Source organism: Stegodyphus dumicola, chromosome 1 (assembly GCF_044657685.1).
Source record: "Stegodyphus dumicola isolate Sdum_Otavi_A_Nest chromosome 1, ASM4465768v1".
NCBI classification, from domain to species: Eukaryota; Metazoa; Arthropoda; class Arachnida; order Araneae; family Eresidae; genus Stegodyphus; species Stegodyphus dumicola.
In genome coordinates this window covers 186,403,603-186,423,224 of record NC_140768.1, presented here as the reverse complement: position 1 = coordinate 186,423,224, position 19,622 = coordinate 186,403,603, and the positions used below count along the sequence as shown (strand labels likewise).

General features: G+C 38.4%; 1 protein-coding gene and 1 long non-coding RNA gene across 3 annotated transcripts in view; one reads left to right on the top strand and one right to left on the bottom strand.

Annotated features, from left to right (window-relative positions):
• Positions 1-19,622, top strand: part of LOC118194091 (putative cationic amino acid transporter) — a 415,734-nt gene that overhangs the window by 366,973 nt on the left and 29,139 nt on the right. For both annotated transcript variants that reach the window (XR_015043044.1, XM_085823803.1), the window contains exon 5: positions 5,631-6,726. Coding sequence is in view for 1 of the 2 variants with exons in the window: in XM_085823803.1 (XP_085679929.1) it covers positions 5,631-6,726 (1,096 nt within the window). In the remaining variant the exon portion in view is untranslated. The remainder of the gene's footprint in view (positions 1-5,630; positions 6,727-19,622) is intronic.
• LOC146999408 (uncharacterized) overlaps positions 17,153-19,622 on the bottom strand; it is a 67,147-nt gene continuing 64,677 nt past the window's right edge. The window contains exon 4 of the long non-coding RNA XR_015043045.1: positions 17,153-17,290. This is a non-coding gene — a long non-coding RNA (uncharacterized LOC146999408). The remainder of the gene's footprint in view (positions 17,291-19,622) is intronic.

Below are 19,622 nucleotides of genomic sequence, written 5' to 3'. Positions count from 1 at the left end.
TTGCGTGTCATTTGCAATTCGAAGCGTTCTTTATGAGGAACGTTCGCCATGCTATGTGTCACTATACACAGTTTGATACACTTTTTTACAGTCGTGCGTTTTAATTTTCTGGGTGGTCTATACAGTCTGATTATCGCGACTCAATAAACCTGTACTAGCACTTTACATCTAATTAAAATTTTCATTCCGAAAAATGTTTTATTTAAGAAACATTTTTCGGTACAAACAAACAAAAATTTGGTTTGACTTTATTTATAGTTTTAAGTCTGTGCAGAATTCAGAGACATTAGGTTTTTTGGAGTAGAAAATATCAAACATCGGTGTGCCCTCGCCAGGCCTCGAAGCTCGTATCTTCCAACTGCTAGCTGGATGTGCTACCACTGGCGCACTAGAACATTTAAGGGAGAATGCATTCCTTATTTATTTTCTTATTCTTTTTCTTATTTCTTATTATTCCTTATTGGGTATCTAAAACAAGTGACTAAAGGCTTTATTTCTCGAAACGTTGATCTGTAGATATTAAGTCTCTTAAAATAATTTGCGGAATTTTATGATGTAGCCACATTAGGTATTTTTTGGAACAAGAGAGAGATGATAAAATGAGCAATCGCCTTCGCCAGGAATCGAACCACGAACCTCTGAAATACCGGCTTAGTGTGCTGACCACTACACCACGAAGGCACGCTAGGAAGGCAGGAGAAATACCCCTTATATACTCCCTATTTTAAAGGGCGACTGGGGTTTTCAGTGGATGCAATCGCCAAATTCTGGGTGAGAAGAATCATCATCCAACACCCTTTTTTAGTTCGGGCGCCACTGTAGAGACATTAGGTATTTTTGTAAGCAGGCAAGATGAAAAATTAGCAACGCCTTCGCCAGAAATCGAACCGCGGACATCTCAATTATGCGCTGAGTGCACACCACGAAGGCACAATTATGCGCTGAACACTACACTCCGAAGGCTCGCTAAGAAGGTGGGAGAAATACCTTATATACTCTCCCTTTTAAAGGGCGACTGGGATTTCTAAGGGACCCAATCGTCAAATCCTGGGTGGGGAGAAATCATCATCCACCACCCTTTTAGTTCGAGCGCCGCTGTAGAGACATTAGAATTTTTTGGAAGCTGTAGAGATGAAAAATGAACAATCGCCTTCGCCGGGAATCGAACCACGGACCTCTGAAATACCGGCTCAGTGTGCTGACCACTACACCACGAAGGCACGCTAAGAAGACGGGAGAAATACCTTATAATGAAAGCATTATCGATCTTATACGAGGAAACTTTCTGCATTTTCACAGTTTTCCCATAAAGTGAACATCCATATAACAAAATATTCATTATGGTTTAATTAGTTAAAACACAAGAAAGCAATTTAAATGCGAAATCAGGGAAATAGGCTCGAGAAAACTTTTCTTTAAGAATAAAAGGATCAGAAATATAAATTTAAAGACCAATACTATTTTTCCGAAGAAGTAACCGATTAATCACGAAACCGAGCAGTTGTATTTTCTCCTTAAATCTTTTCACAAAAGTTTTCAGAAGAATTTAAAAGTTTAATCTGATTGGATTACGCAAACTGACTTCGATTTCTATATTTCTTATATCAATATGTTCTTTCCTTGTCTGAACTAAACTATGCTACACAGCCTCAGCGCAAAGCAAATTAGCTTTATTAGGAATAATAAAAACTAACAAGATTAAAGAAAGCACATTTTTTCAGTCTAGTACATTCTAAAACTTCGAATTCTAAGAAATGTAATCTAAAATCACCACTTGAAGAGGAAATCAAAGTTTTTATTCAAAAAGATTTCTGGAAACTCTCAGAAAACTTCGCTTCAAAAGCTTTTATTATTACAGAAAAAATACAAATTCGAAAGAATTTCTTTTCTTACAAATTATTTTTGTGGGCGTTCATACGCCTTTGCTTCGCAAAATGGCAAATATTTCGAAACTCATTAAAGAAGAAGCCTTTTCGATTGGACGTTAATGCATGCAAATTCATTCGCGGATCAAAGAAGGTTAAAGTTTGGGAAAGGAATTTGTATCTCATATTTGCATAACTAGAGGAGACATATTACTTTTTTTCTTATCCTCTGTTTTTCTCCATTCTTCCACCGCTTTGAAATGATGGCATAAATTTGTACCAAATAATTAAAAGTCAACATATTTTTATTTGTTTGTGAATGTGTTGCGTTGAATCTTAATTTTCTGTTGAATTAAGCAGAAGAGAATTTAGAAGTTAAATAATGAAATTAGGCTATAAATTTTTACGTCATCACCTTGGAAGCAAAAGTGTGGGACTAGTGCAACTTATCGGACGGGAGCAATAACGTATGACACAAAAGCTGACTCTGCCAAACTGCATAAAATATAGTTCCTACTAAGTACATTTAAAATATACATAGTGAAAAAAAATAAAAATGAAACACCATTTTATACATCATTTACATTTGTGTGTCATTTCATCTCTTTTCAATTAATTCTTTTTCTTATGAATAATAATATACTTCATTTATATGACACATAACTTCAGCTATACATCGTTTTGCCCCTACTTGTTCAAGGTTTCCTTTCCCAGCCGAAACATTTCCTCTGAAAATCATTTCTTTCTTTCGACAGCATTTTAAAGTTGTATGTTGGGATACTAGGGAACGGCAGAAAGACGTGGAATATCACAGACTGAATAGGGTCTAAAATCTGGACGATAGTTGTAAGGCAGGCTGCTTCAAAGGATAAAACAGGCAATGAAGAATGTTGATCAAATACGTTTTCTGATGTAAAATGTTTCCTGCCTCTTTCATAGGATTATAACCTATTTTCTCCCTCCTTTCCGCATGCCTTCGTTGTGTAACGGTACCACACTCGGCGCGCATTCAAGGGGGGTCCAGGTTCGAGTCCTCGCGAGGGCATTGTTCATTTCTCGTGTACTCCTCCTTCAAAATAACCTAATGATTCTACAATGGCGCCCTAACTAAAAGTGTGGTCGACAATAATTCGTCACCACTATGATTTGGCGATTGGGTCCCCTAATCCCCGGTCTCCCTTTAAATGGGGGAGTACATAAGGTAGTTTCTCCCTCCTTCATGGTGTAACAATGGCACACTCAGCGCGTGTTCGAGAGGTCCAGGTTCGAGTCCCGGCGATGGCATTGCTCATTTTTCATGCTCCCTGCTTTAAAACAACCTGATGACTCTATAAGTTATTTCTCCCGCCTTCTTAGTAAACCTTCGTAGTGTAGTGATCTGCACGCTGAGCCGTATCCGGAGGTCCGTGGTTCTATTTCCGGCGAGGGCGTTGCTCTTTTTTCAAGTCGCATGCTTCCAAAAAATACCTAATGTCTCTACAGTAGCGCCCGAATTAAAAGGGTTATTTATGATGATTCTCCACACCCAAGATTTGGTGATTGGGTTCCCTAAAAAAAAAAAACCCGGTCGCCCTTTAAAAGGGGTAGTATTTACGGTATTTCGCCCGCCTTCTTAGCATGCCTTCGTAGTGTAGTGGTCTGCACGCTGGGTGCGTATCCAGAGGTCCGTGGTTCGATTCCCGAAGAGCGCGTTGCTCATTTTTCAAGTCTCCTGCTTCCAAAAAATACCTGGCCCACCAGCGGCCGAGCGGTAAAGACGCTGAACACTGGTAGTTCGGTCCGAGGTTCGAATCCCGCGAACGTGCTTTCTGCATGGGCGTTTTCGTGGTTTTCCCCATGTGTAACGTGTATACGAGCCAGTTTCCCTTAGAAAGTCCTCCACGAAGGCATTCCTCCCTTTAGGCAGATAGCCCTCGTGCCATAACTGAAGAATCCAATCCAAAAAATACCTAATGCCTCTACAACTCTACAGGGTAAGCATGTTGTAGCCGGATTGCTGTTTACCCGATTCCCTGGTAGTGCTTTGATTAAGGCTTAAATTAAAATGGTACATGAGATGATATTTCAAGGTTTTTTCTTTCACGAAAATTACTTAAGAAAAGTATTGTAGTTCTCCCTTCTATGTTTAATATGAGTTCTAATGATTTCAAGAAATAAATAGTTTTTTAATTATAAATAAACAAACATAAATAAATAAAAGCATTATGATAAAATTGCATAGCATTAAAATTCTGAATCTAGATTATTCATATTACATTTTTAACTAAACTTCGATTACATATTTTTCCCATTTCTATTCTTTCTTGAGCGATCTCTTGCAAGAATTATAATTGATGCTTTATTCTATAAATAAAAATTGTAGTTTCATTTATTTTGGTAATTCTATTTAGTCCAATAACCCTAATAGACGTGAAGCAAATTATCGCTATGTCTGAAACAACGACAAAGTCGTGCGAAGTGTAAAAATAACGATTTTATTTAAACATAATTTAGGCACTCACTTGTGCTACAATATAATCACATCTTGAGGTAATGCAACTAAACAGTACAGTCAAGTTTAGGTTAAAACGTGGCTATTATTGACTAAATATACGTAGAGAAAAGGAAAGGTTCATAAATTAAAGTTTATTATGATGGCTTACCATATTTATGCCTTGCTGTATTTATGCTTTAAAGCGCATATGATTACATATCGTATTTTTACTTTTGCGTGAAAATAACCGAGATTTTTTTTTGAAATCAATTTTTCTTCGACTCTCTTCACTTCTTATCATTTCTTTCTTTCGAAATCACTTCGTTTATCACATTTTATTTTGCTTTTGATTTCAAAACGCCCAAGAATAACTAGTTTTAGCTGCTGAAAACAATTAATACAATTTGTAAAAACAAGGTGTGAAAGGGTAACAAACCCTTTTATTTATAACAAACTGTTTATGAGAAGGCACGGATTTACGTGCATACAAAACACAGCACCAACTACTTGCGGTGAAAAATTAAATGTTAATTTAACAATAAATTTTAAGGTAAAGATGTAGTGCTAGACTATACAATTCATTTTAATCTAATAGGCTTACTCATAAACCTACCTCAACAGGATATTAACTCAATGGAAAGAATGCGTAACCACTACTGAGATTAACAGATGAAGAAAAACTAGCAAACGTGTACTAGCGAAATCACGCTCTGTCTAACCTTTTCGTTCCAACAGTTTAAATACTCTCGTTCACTGTATTTAATTTGCACCCTGGCGAAGAAATCCGAGGTAAAATAAGAGAGGCTCACAAATTAAAATAACTATTAGTAAAATTAAGTAGGACCCTGCAGCCTGTGGAAAAACGGTTTCATATGTAAAATGACGCTAATTTTTAAATGTGTTTTAAACTATTAAAACATTTAGTAAATAACACAGTCTCACCTGTAAAAGTCTGACATATTCAGATATTAATATCCTGCTGAAGCGTTTTATGAACTGATCTAAATATGGCATTAAAATAAATATGCATATTTCGTTTTAACAGAAACTTAAAATAATAAATAATAATAATAATGTTTTATCTTATATTTCTGGGAGTAAGTAATGTGGAACAAAAGGTTATAACATTTCTAACTAAATAATTTAGATATTTCAGTCATTGATACTAAATAAATTATCTGTATAGTTATGTAACTAAATTATTCGTATAATTACAAAATAATCTTAATACTTAAAGCTATTTTTGTATTTTAATGTAACACTAACATTCGTTTTTTTCTAAATCTTTGCAGGTATTTTCTGCAGCATCAATGTGTTATTTTGCTTTCGTAGGATATGATATCATTGCTATATCTACCAGGGACACTCCACACAGATCAAGCATCTTTCCCACTACAGTCAGTTTCGTCTTCCTTATTGGTCTTTTGGCTGCTTTTTCAATATCGGTTGTCCTCACCTTATTGGTGCCATATTCTATGCTGCAGGTCAGAGCTCCTGTACTTCAGGCCTTCGATTTGAGGGAAGTTATCGGAATGTGCTATTTCACATCGGTTGGAGCAGTGTCTGGCCTCATTTCTGCAGCCGCTGCTTCTCTAATTTCATTGATTAAGCTTCTTCAGTCATTAGCGAGTGAAGGACTTCTGTTCAAATTCCTCTGTCGATCGCAGTGCCACACTTTTTTAGTCTCTGGTATTTTAAGTTCTTCTCTATCCTTCTTCTGCGATATTAAAACTTTGATTCATGTTCTTGGCATGGGTACGTTGATAGCTTGTATATCAGTTGCTGTTTGTGTCTTGCGCCTGCGATATGCCGCAGCCGGATCTCAGCGATCGCCTGTAGACCTATTAGAGTTATCCGAAGATGAATCCGTGGTGGAAACCACGAAGGGAATCGGAGACTCCGTAGACAGAGAAACGCAGACAGAGAAAGATACGGTACCTGCATCTGTTCGTGGAAAAACAGATTATGGTTCTCTGAATCCCAGATCTCTATCAGTAGACTTTGTTGACGAATCTTATATCACTTGCTTATCAGAAATGTCCCCACACTGGAACAAACAAGAGCCAAGTCATCGCTCAGCTGCCACTGCCGCGGGGCTCATCGGAGCTGCCATGCTAGTTATGCTGCTAATAGGCGTGATGACGCTTCACGTGCCTAGACTTTTACCAAAAAGCAGATGGTGGGTAGAACTCATTGCATGCATACTTTTTGTGATAGTGTTAGCATGCACTGCTGCAATTTGTAGACAGCCGAAACACAAACCACGAATTCGTAACAGAGTGCCCTGCGTTCCCTTTCTTCCCCTATGCGCCATTTGGATGGATGTACATCTCATCGTTGGGCTTCCGTGTGCAACTTTGCTTGTTTTTTTAATATGGACCCTTATAGGTAAGTACACAAAATGTAACGTATTTTTGTTATGAAAAAAATGTGTCAATTAATTTTAATGATTTAAACCACAATCGATTCAAAAAGCTTACGTTTAATATATTGATCTGATTTCACATGCAAAGTGGAGCAAATAAATATTACATGGAGCGAAAAGTCTTAAAATAATTAAAAATTGAACTTTTAACGCAAGCCTAAAGTAAGATTATTTCCAACCAGATGGAGCAATAGTCTTACATGGTTCGCTATTCATTTGGGCTTCCTTAGCAGAGTGATAGTTTTCACAAAGTTGTCAGCTAACTTGGTCTAAAACGCTCACTTAAATTACGTTTATCATGTGTGAAGAATACTAAATTACAAATGTAGCGGTTCTACAAATAACTCTCATTAAGACCGGATCGTACATATTTTATTTAGGTGCAGAATAAGAAAGCCAACTGCTTAAGCTCAATCCCAGTTTTGGCGAGGGACCACAGTCTTGTACCATGAAATCTGAAAGTCTTGTACCACTTGATGAACTGCATGGCAATACCGTGTTCATTCCATAACTAGAGCTTTGTTACCAAGTGAACTAGCAAAGGCTAAAGCCGCCGATTCAGGTAAATCTAGGTGAACAAAAATAGTTTGGAAAATTTCAGCGGTCGCCCCCTTAACTACAAATACGGATATGTTATGAAGTTGATTATATGATTCGAGATGTGGGTCTTAATAAGCTAGATAAAAAAATTAAACTTCTGAGGGCACATGAAGAGCTAGCAAGTAAAATTTCCGAAAATGCCCAAGAAAGTGAGGTAAAGAGGGGAAGACTATTGTTTCCCATACTGCAAGGAAGCCAATCAGATTGAAATGAAGAGAGACAAACGTCACGCCATGCCTAAAGCAAAATATGAAATAAAAGATGCAAAATGAATATAAACTATACAAGTAGTTCAAATAAAGTAAATAAACTATGCAATTATTTGCGGCTGATGAATTCAGAAATGCAACAATAAATTAAATGAATTATACACCAGAAAAAAAATGCGATAAAAATCAGCAGTCCAAGATACGTTACAAAGTTTAGTCTCTAAGCATGAGAGTAGCAAATGCCCTGACTAAATTATCCTTAACTACAAATACGGATACGTTATCTTCTAGAATGATTTGGTAATTAAGAATTTCTGAAAAATTGCAGCATCGTAGCTAAGTCCAGTTTTGAAAAAACGTTCATTACGTTTTAAAATGTGAGCCTATACAGTCGATCTTCAAGTCATCATTGATCAATTTGTTTAATAAGCGTTTACAATTCTTCTGAGAGTCGTATTCTGTAAAGTTTGAGGAAGACAGCATTTAACGTTGAGGATCAGGCAGAAGATAGAAGCATGACCTTATAATGGATGATGCGCAGCATGACTTTATAATATATAGATAAATCATTCTTTTCTTGCTGGAAAACAGTCTGAAGATGTTTCCAAGCTTAATCTGAGAAGTCCATTTTGATCTACGGTTGAAGATAACTATGGTATAGAGCTACCGCTGTTGATTCGACCAGCCTGGCAAGCTGCTTTGAAGTACAGATTTGCTTCCTGAATCCGTATCGGTCGGAGAAACGTAGCTAGTATGAATTCAACATTTTAAGGTACTGTGTTCATAAATTTCGTTAAAATTGGAAAGCAGATTTATAGGGCAAACATTCTCCCCTCTGGCGCTGTCCTTTCCAAGTTTGGGAAGTGCAAAGATCTTAGCCCTTTTCCAAGAATTAGAAAAATAACTTAGTGGCGGGCAGGTGTTAAATACCAGTGAATTTGGCAATAATATTAGAAGATACTTTAGTAATATTGTTGAGTTCTTACGAGTTCGTGGATTTGGAGTGATTAACGGCAACAGTTGATGAAGAATGAAAACACAATTTATTAGCCAGTGTTACTCACGAAAGCTCCAAAAGCATGTTTACAGCCGTCGAAAAACTACAACAAACACGCTGAAACAATCGGCAACACAGCCTTCAGGCTATCAGGCTATAACGGTGAAGACAGCTTCAATGCAAAGCAATAGAATACAGCTCCCGACTCGGCTCGGTCGTTCTCGCAACTCAACGTACCCTCGAAGACTCACAATGGTACATCTCGCCATGCACTCGACTATACATTCGATAAACTCAACGATGCACACTCTCGATGCACTAACTCGCGATACACTGATGAGACATTCGACACTAGACTGTGCTAAGAGCGCGTCTATACGCAGAGATAAGAGGTCGTATGAATTTTGCTCCCACATTTTGCTTCACGGTGAACGGAATATTCAGCCTTACAAGAGTACAGCAAAGCACTAGGACTTCAGTAGTGTAAGTTTCATCATTATTCACTGATTATTTAATTAATTTTCTAAGTATTACTGTTCCGCCTTGTGTTCCTGACCGTTGTTACTTTAACACAGTAACGCGGTTACCCGGCTCTCCTTCCTTCTGCTGATAAGAAAAAGGAACTTTAGCATTCTCCCCTCCTCTCAGTCTCGGACACAGGCAGCGCAGGGGTGCGCTTGTAATCGAATACTACTCTAAATCCACCCCTTCCAAATTCGCTTTTATTTATTTTTTTTCCCCCTTCAAAACAAGGAAAAGATTTTCAGCCGCCATCTTTGGCCACATAAGAGTAGTAATCATCTTACGATTGTCAGTGTATTTGATTTTTTTTTTATTAGTACTACACATCATTCGTGCCAAGTGCGTGTTCGCATTCAGCTCAAGCAGTATTTTCCTCTATAGTGCTACAGTGCAATTCCTCATTAAGTTCATATCTGTGAAAGTGTGTGCATTGCTTAATGCAATTTCTCATCCAAGTTCATATCTGTGAAAGTGTGTGCATTGCTTATCTTGAAAGAGATTTTAACGCTTACGAAGTATTTACCTCTTACATACCCCAGTCCGAACTAGTGCTATAGCACATACTCAATATATGTAAAGAAGATTTTTGAAATTTCCCCATACATATCCTTATTCATTATTTATACCGGAAGTTTGTGCATCGTGTTCTCGCAGTACGGTACATACTTTATCGGCAGTGTGTGCGATTTGATTGTACATCTCCTCATTCAAGTTTAATGCTACGAAGAGCTCCAGTATTAATCATATTATTCGGTGCTTTGATATAGTGCGTGTGAATATTATTCAGTACTTACTTAGGGCAGTGAAAAGTGCGTGTATTGTGCTCAAATATTCATCCTTTTTTTTTTTTTTTTTTTTTTTTTTTTTCCAGTGTACAGAGCGCGTAATTTTTATTTAGTGCTTACCGTGAGTGTGTGCATACGTTATTGCTCTTTTTCTTTTTTTTTTATCTTTTCTTTCATAGTGCTACAGCGCAAACTCAATATTTATGCAAGATAATTTATTTGTGAGATATCTTCATTCATCTCCTAATCAAATTTTCAGTGCTGTGAAAGTATAGTGTTTTTGCAGTTATCTCATCTTATAGTGCTATAGTGCATACTTTACTGTCAGTTTATGTGATTTGATTGCGCATCTTCTCATTCGAGTTTAGTCCTAGAAAGTGTGTGCATCGTGATCTAATAGTCATTTTGTTATTCAGTGCTGTGTAATAGTGTGCGTGATTATCAGTCTGTGCTTACTTAGAACTGTTTAGTATATAAGGTTAAAGTGTGTGCGTCACATTTTATATAAAACAAATATATATATATATATTCCTCTTATAGTGCTACAGCCCATACTCAATATACAAGAAAGTCTATTAGCTTATGAGGTTTCATTATACATCACCTCATCCACTTTAGTGCCGTGAAAGTGCACACATTGTGTTCTCGCAACTATCTAATCTATTATTGCTACGGTACATGCTTAGTACTCTAGCCCAAGTGCATGCGATCTGATCGTGCATCTCCTCATTCAAGTTTAGCGTCGTGAAGTGTGTTCATTGTGTTCCGCTACCTTTGCTTACAGTGCTATCGCGTAAACTGAGTATTCCTGGAATATTGCAGGTGCATGTGTATCCATCATTCATCTCATCATTCGTTTTTTATGCTCTGAAAGCATCTTCATTGTGTTCTCTTACTTACTATGCCTTCGGATACTCCCTCATCACCAGCCGGCACGGAGCATAATATTCAACATTCTCCCCCTTCTGTTAAAGGTGCTGCTAGCACATCGACACCTAACTCCAGGTTGGAAGCAATTAACCACATCTGTAACCAACTCCAGTTATTCATCTTACAAGCAAAGGAATCTCGCAGACTAAACGCTTCTGAAAGAAAGCAATTTACATCTTTTGTGAACACCGTTCGCATAACGTTAACGGAACAAGAGGTTTATCTCGCCCAGCTACAGGGACAAGTCTTGGCTCTGCAACAACAGCAACTCGCACACAGTTTACAGCCATCTCACGAGAATCCTCAACTTTCCGAGTCTTATCAAGCAGTGGAATCCTCAGCCCCAGAAGAACAGTCCACAAAAGAATATTCCTTCACTGAGGTGACACGAAAGAAGCGGAAAACTTCTCCACCTTCAAGATCTTCTCCAGTTCTCTCGGAGCACGTTCTATTATTAAGGTCAAAGAACTCCACACGGACACCCGAAGGGATTAAAGCTCAACTTTCGGCAGATTTGAAACCCTCCCAGCTAGGGATCACTTTAGTGCAGATTCGGCCGACAAGGTCCAGAGAGCTTCTCATCCGGTGTCGAGAAAAAGCTCACCTGCTACGCCTGAAACAGGCAATCGAGGACAGGCCAGCACTACTAGAGACACTTGAATTTCGGGAGCCCAAGCCAAGAAGGGAAAATGTAATTATTTTTGGAGTACCTGAGAATCTAGGAAAAGAAGATCTAACAGCAGCACTTGTAGACCAACTGCCCAATTTCAATCCCAGTGCTTTTCAAATACAAGCAAGCCGTTCCGGGCAAAGCGGAAGGAAAAACTGGGTGATAGACATAGACCCTAAGTCTGCAGAACACCTAGTTAAGCTAGGTCGTCTTTTAGTGGGTTTTGAGTCTTGTCCTCTCCGTCCGTACATTAAGATCATACGCTGTTACAACTGCCAGGAGTTCGGTCACTATAGCAGGAACTGTAAAAACGCTTCAGTTTGCGCGAAGTGTGGTAACAGCCACCCTACGCAGGAGTGTAGCTCAGAAAAAGTGAGTTGCACTAATTGCTGCAGTAGTAATTCTGAAAAGGGGACCTCTTTCAGCACAGATAACCCAGCTACTTCAAGTTCCTGCTCAGTGTATGGAGCCCATTTCGAGAGTCTGAGAAGGACCACTGCAAAGAACTAAACCAAGATGACAGTAAACAAACATATAGCAGGTCTTCGATTTTTACAGTGTAACTTGCAGAAGTGCTATGCAGCAACCATAAATACGCTGCAAGTAATGACACATACTGCTGCCAATGTCGAAATCTTCCAAGAGCCATACGTTTACAACGGAGTGATTCCTAGTGTTCCAACACACAGCAGAACGTTTCTCTCAAAGAATCAGCTAGCTGCGATTATTTACAGTGGCCCTCTCTCCCCTCTCCTAATGAAAATCACAGAGCATACAGTCTCCATCAGACTAGACACTAGTAATTGCAGCATTGATATTATTGCTGTGTATCTACCCCCGAGCGAAGATATTACCTCTCTATTAGAGGAACTTAATTCTAACTTTCTAACTAGGGCATCACACTGTATCATAGCAGGAGACTTCACACTGTATCATAGCAGGAGACCAGTCAACTATGGGGTGCTGACTCGGAGAACCGAAGGGGAATTGCGGTACTCGAATTCTTGGACAGTAAGCATTTCATTGTCATCAACGCTCAGGACTCACCGCCTACCTTTGAAACATCTAGAGCTCGAGGGTGGCCAGATCTAATAATATCAACTCCCAATACAACTCCGTACATACAAGATTGGACAGTGAGTGACCTGCCGTCACTCAGTGATCACAAAATTATTACTTACAGGCTGGATACTCCTATAGACTACATAATAAAGAAAAGATTCAAAACGGCATTTGGAGGACATTCCGTTTTACGGGAACACATTCGAGCGCATGTAGAGAAATTTATCAAAGATTTCAACAACTGCCAGGACAGAAACTCCTTAGATAATCTCTACGACTTACTAGTTACAAAAATAGTGCAAGCCGCCCACAAAGCATATCGTTTGAAATCTGTAAAGGCAAAACACTCGATATCCTGGTGGTCACCACAGCTTAACACAGAGAGGAGCAGAGTTCGAGCACTTCGCAGGAAAGCACAATCCACGGTAGATCCATATCTACTGCAACTCAAAATGATAACATACAATAAAGCCAGAGCTTTATATAAAAGAAAAATTAAAGAGGCCAAGTTAATCTCATGGAGAACTTACTGTAGTAATGTCACTAAAGCCTTTGGACCTACTCAAAAGATAACATGTAACAAGGTGTTTCATCCTACGACCCTTTCGCCTATGGTAATTAGCACTGCCTCATCCAACATCGAAGTAATCAGTGAGATCATAAATGCAGTTTTTCCTGATGATGATGAAGAGGATTTCTTAGAGGAGCAAGAGGAAGCGAGAAAAACCTACAGTATGAAATTTCGCCAAGTTACCAGAAGAGACGAACTCCCTCCTACGCAAATGGAAGTGGATAACATCATACGTACTCTGGCACCCAAAAAAGCTCCAGGTCCGGATGGAATTGATAATATCATCATTAGAGAGATACACCGGGAATTCCCAAAACTAATCCTTGCGGTCATTTCAGCTTGTTGGAAACATCAGTACTTTCCTAAAAATATGAAGTTGGCAGAAGTGGCGTTATTCCTAAAATCAGGCAAAACTCCGGCAGAACCTACATCTTACAAGCCAGTCTGTCTACTGCCAGCGCTCGGTAAGGTATTGGAAAGAGTAATTCTTTACAGATTGGACTTCTTCCTGCAAAGGAACAACGCCCTGCATCCCAACCAATATGGATTCCGAATGGGCAACTCAACTGAACATGCCATAAAAGACTTAATGGCCACTATCAAACAGAACAAGGATAACAATTTGCACTCACTGGCAATAGCCATTGACATCAAGGGAGCCTTTGACTCCCTATGGTGGCCAGACGTAATAATTTGCTGCACAACATGGCGTGCCCAACAGCCATTATTACCATCCTTAGCTCGTACCTTCAAGATCGAAGTGTACAAGTAACATCAGACAGCGGCATTTATGTCAAAAATGTCTTTAGAGGATGCCCACAGGGGTCATGCCTTGGACCAACACCGTGGAATATAGTGGCAAACTCGGCATTTCGTCAGTTTGAGAGCGTAGAATACGCTCGAATCATAGCCTATGCGGACGATTTTATGCTAGTTGTGGCAGGAAGGAGTAACCTCGAAATGAGATCTCAATACTGTCTTGATCTGTTCTCCCAATGGGCCAGAGCACATAAGCTTCAGATTTCGGCAGAGAAAACTAAAGCTTTGCTCATAGGACGCAGCAGGCAGCTAAGACGCAACCCAAGCATTAAACTCCATGGGATACCGGTAAAATGTTTCCCCCAATTGAAATATCTTGGGATATTACTCGACAACAGACTTTCTTGGATGCCACATGTCAGGAATCTTAAGACTCGAATTAGCATCCTAAGCAACAACATGAGACGCATGACTTCACATAAATGGGGTATCTCATCTAAGCTACTAAAAATCTGGCATAGAACCATTACAGAAAGAGTAATAACTTATGGATCAGCAATCTGGGGTGGCGAACGGCGAACTTACCTCTCATATGAAAAGATCCCTGCTCTCTATTCAGAGACAGCAGCTACTTCAAGTATGCAGGGCCTACCGTACCACGTCAACACTAGCCCTACAAGAACTAGCAGGAATTCCTCCCCTAGATTTGATAGTAGAAAAGGAGGCAGCTATCGTAAGAGCTACCAGGCTGTGTCAAACTTCAACACTCTGGGGTCATAATTATCACCACTCGGACTACGAGGAGCAAAACAACTGCAATAACTTTCATCCAGCAGCTTTCAATCTCTCTGACGATATCAGTATAAACGACCAACCAATTCAGAGGTACAGTAATAACCTTTTCACAGATGGCTCCAAAACTGAGAACGGCACGGGCAGCGCCTTCTGTAGACTAGAAAATGGAGTTGTAACATTCGAGTGGAAAAGGAAATTAGGCTCGAACAACTCGGTATACCAAGCAGAGCTTCTAGCTATCAGTGCTGCAATTAGATATGCGAACATATGTCAACAGGAGAAATTCTCCATACTCAGTGATTCGGCATCAAGTCTGGCGGCTATCGCAAGTCAAAACAGCCGGAGTCCATTGGTATACAGAATTCAGAAACAGCTTCTGACAATGCCTATTTCGCAAAGACCCACTTTAAAATGGGTTCCCGCTCACACAGGGATTCAAGGCAATGAAGCCGCTGACCTACTGGCCAAGCAGGCAGCCAACTGCACGGATATATTAGAAAGACCAACTAAACTTCCTTGGTCTCATATTAAGCGAACAACTTTGACAAGTCTGCTACAAAATTGGCAAAGTAGATGGACAGAGGCAGAGGTAGGACGAAGGACATTTCGCTTACTGCCAAAAGTTAACATGGAAATAAAGACCCACTGTGCTAGCCTAACACAGTTCTTGACAGGTCATGGACCATTCCCAGTATACCTGAACAGATTCAGACTTAGGGATACTCCTTTCTGCGAATGCGGAGAGGAAGGCGACACGGACCATTATTACTTCCATTGTGTACATACAAGAACCTGGCACTTGAAGAAACCAGCGGACTGTGCCTGGGCAATGTGGACGACTAACACACTCAAAAACAGAATAGTCCTTGATAAAATAGAGAAAATCTCAGGACACTGCCTAAGCAGAAACAACCGTGGATAATATTATAATGTTTCAAAAGTTCAGAACTTAAAGCAGATAACCAGAATAACGCTTAGTGCCTTGCAGTTAACAATATGTAAAAACTGTTATTAGTTTATAATATTCAACCTTGTTACTCTGGAGTCTTCCCCGCCGTGATGGTATATAATTCCGTTTGGTTCATGTCCGTGGTCGGAAGCCATCATAGCGGTGCACTCACTCACTCACTAGACTGTGCTACTCCGTGTACAGACAGGGTTTACATAGCTTTCGGCCTGCCTTCGAGGACATTCTGGGCCAAACCGGTAAGAATTCGTTCTAGAATGTTCTCCATCCGTCTATGGCACAATCGCCAATTTTGTCGCCAAATAGACGATTGCGCGCCAAGTCAACAACCTTGCCTTGCCAGTTTCTGGCAACCTTAAACCCGCTTTTGGTGGAAGGCCTCTCACTGCAGCTGGGCATTTCGTAACATTGCTCCCTCCCAAGGACTGGAGTACTTGTTTGTATCGAATTTGGCTTCTGACTAAGGATTGCACATCCCGGGCAGTGCAATTCTTGTTCAGAAGCCAAATTCAATACAAACAAAACGTAATAAAACTAACAAATATTTACACTATATACAAAAATTAACCACATAATAGTTTTAAATTATACAAATTAAAGTTCAGAATGAATTTTAATCTCAAGCTTTTCATTAAGTTATACCCGGGTTAAATACTTTTCCACCGCAGTTCTCAGATGTATTTCTTTTGTATATCACACTCTGAAGATTCAGTCCTTTCAGGTTTTTCATCCCCGGGGAAATCTGAAACAGTTTGCTCATCACTTTGTAGTTTACTTGCATCATGTGTACAGTTCACCTCTTATTTTCCTCTGTTTCCTGAGAACCAGTTCCAAATTTTGCACGATTCCATTCTATTCCATTTCCTTTATTGTAAGAATTAAGCCTCATTAATTAAGTAAGTTTGACAGGAAATATAAGAGATTGACGGCTAAATTCAAGATTGAAAAATCCTTTCATTTAAATCAGTGTATTGAGTTTGGTGATTCATTTACGGCGAGAGATCGAATTTTCTCCTGTCATCTTTAGAGACTATAAAACTCCTCTACAATAAATCCCATTCCATAATTCAAATCCAGGTTCAAATCAAGAAAATTTCAGTCTCAGACAGTAAAATGATATAAGCGCCGAAATAGTTTATGCTCGTAAAGCCATTTTACAGCTCCCTTGAACTGAAGTTTCACTTGCCAAACTTTTATGAACAAATAGTACGAACACGCTGAGTAGAAAATCAAAGAATCGGATTTAACGCTCTCTTATCAAGAATATGTTTCGCTCGTCCACTCTCTTTGAAGTTGTCCCAAATGTTCTTTTTCTCTCTCTCTCTCTCTATTTCTCTCTGCTCTCTTAACTTCAAGAACATTGTTCTTTAAATACTTTGCATTCTAAACTTTACCAACAAAAACAGAACAAAGAATCTACATAAAATAATAAGATAATGGGTTAATAAATATAAAATCTTATAGTCGCTCGAACCAGAATTTAAGATATTCGAAATAAAGCTCTTAATGACCTTAATGAGAATTTTATTATTTCAAAACTAAGATTGAACCAAAAGAATACATTAAAATTGGACATGTACTTGATAATGACTTGATGCTACAATTAAGACCTATTTGCCAAGGACATGTTGTTGTCCAATTTTAGGTTCCTTCCAGATTCCTAGGAAGAAAAAATATTTTAGTATTACACATTTTTAACTTACTTTACTTTAATCATCAGCTTTAACAACTTACTTCAATACATCTTAATTCTTTGTAATGATTTAAGGCATCCCAACAACTCCAGCTCCGTAATGATTGAAAAGGCGTGCGTCATTTTGTTGCGTACAAGCAACGTCTTCCTCCTACTGCAAATCTTACGTGGTTAATTCGCTTGACACTCTAGACTTCAATGAAAATCTAACTTAATGTCTATAGTTTAGTTTAATTTAATATCAAAATAAAGTGTTTCTAGAGAGCATACCACTAAATTTTTAATATCATATTAGTCACTATATATTAAATTCTACTGCAGTTGCTTTTTCCATAATAATACGTTTCCTTTTACCAACGTATTGACTTCCAAATGCACTTTACTTACAAACTTTCGAATTTACTTTAAATTTATCAAATATTTATTATCTTCATTCAGTTTTTAATTTCACTCCAATTTACTTATTACTATACTCATTATTTAAATTCATTATCAAATATTTATTAGCCGAAAGGAACGACAATCAACTTGGATGCGTATTGCAAAACGTTGAACCAGTTGCGTAAAGCAATTAAAGAGAAGCGCCGGGAAAAATTGAGCGACGGTGGGGTTTTTCGCACCATAGCGCAACACTTCACAAGGCCCGCCAAACGTGCGACCTGCTGCAGCGATTCAAGTGGGAGGTATGGCAAAGTCCTCCATACAGTCCCGATTTAGCCCCATGTGACTTTCTTGTTTTCGGTAAGCTTAAAAAGGATCTCGGTGGATAACGATTCCGAAATGATGAGGAGTAAAAGCAGCTGTCTCCATGTGGTTACGTAGCGCTGGAGGAGATTTCTCTGCATTTGGAATCGAAACGTTGGCTGTCCGTTCGGAGAAATGTTTAAAATCTCTTGGGAACTATGTGGAAAAGTAAATCTACCTTGTATGCTATCATAGTCGTGTTGGCTTTGTATCGACAATTTAATAAATGGTCATAACTTGGAAGTGAAACTTACTTTTTAATCTGCCCTCATACATCAAATTTTGAATAACGTAGTCCTCTACCCGAATATGGAGATCTAAAAGCTCGAATTTTTAATTTCGAATTTTTTTTGTTATCTTTTTCATATTTCGTAAAACTTTAACGAATTTTTTATTAAAGAACTCAACGATTTTAAAGCGAGTAGTGGCAACTCTGTACGAAATAAGCATTTTTACCTCCAGCGCGCGAAAGTATCTATCGGATATTCTAAAGATATGCTGTTTTATATGTTTTAGTCCATAGGGGAATTAGCCCAAATGCACTCGAAACGTGTATGTTCGCGTGAATAAATTTTTAAAAAAAAGCTCCTTTGAGCGTAATATAAAATGTGAAAGCTTTCAGACTTTTTGTGTTCATATATATGGTTTATAAGTTTTAATCCCTTAGACTAGAAAAATAGAATTACATGCAATTTAGGCCAATTTGCGTATTTATTATTTATTTACTTGCGAATGATTTACTTTTTTTCTCCTTTGTTCAGGAACCTCTGTATTACGTAAAATTAAAATTTGGTGAGCCTATATTTTTTTATTTTCAGAATTTCAATATTTTGCAGCGACCTGAGTATCTCTGTTTGCTTATGTTTCTATAGCAGTTTAGCAGCAGCAGGCGCTGCTTAAGCGCTTTATATCAGCTGCAGTCGCTGTTTTCTTCTATCACAATTATATTTAAAATGTAAATGTTCTTTGAAAAGACTCGATTATTGTGCCAATTTGTTTGCGTCCGTAAAATATTGAAATAAAAGTAAATATTTAATCCACATCACTTGCCGAGATTGCTCTTTGTTATGGGAGCAGTATACCTACGTCATCAATTTATCCTTCAACATTGCAAACATATGTTGAGGTATTAAACATATGTTGAGGTATGTGTTGAGGTATTGTTTCAAAATATTCTAAGATCTATAAATCGACATCAATCACTTTTTAAATGTAACTTTTAATATGTACAATATTTACAGATCATAGATCAAACATGGTGGTTCAGTTGACAAATAAATCTATATGCTTTCATAATCGAAAATCGAAATCAAATAGGAACCGAAGTGCTCCTAATCAAATAGTGTGCGAACCATCAGACACCCATCTATCGAGCTGCCGGTGGAGAGTCTATGGAAATTCAGAAGGCACGTCGCGTCGCGTTAACACGCAACGCTAGCGCCATCTATCAATTAATCAAAATAATTTCCACACACTCCCCACCTGAACTCTGTCAAGAGTTCACATCAATCTAACAAGAATCAAATTTATAGCAATAAGTATTTTAACATATAAT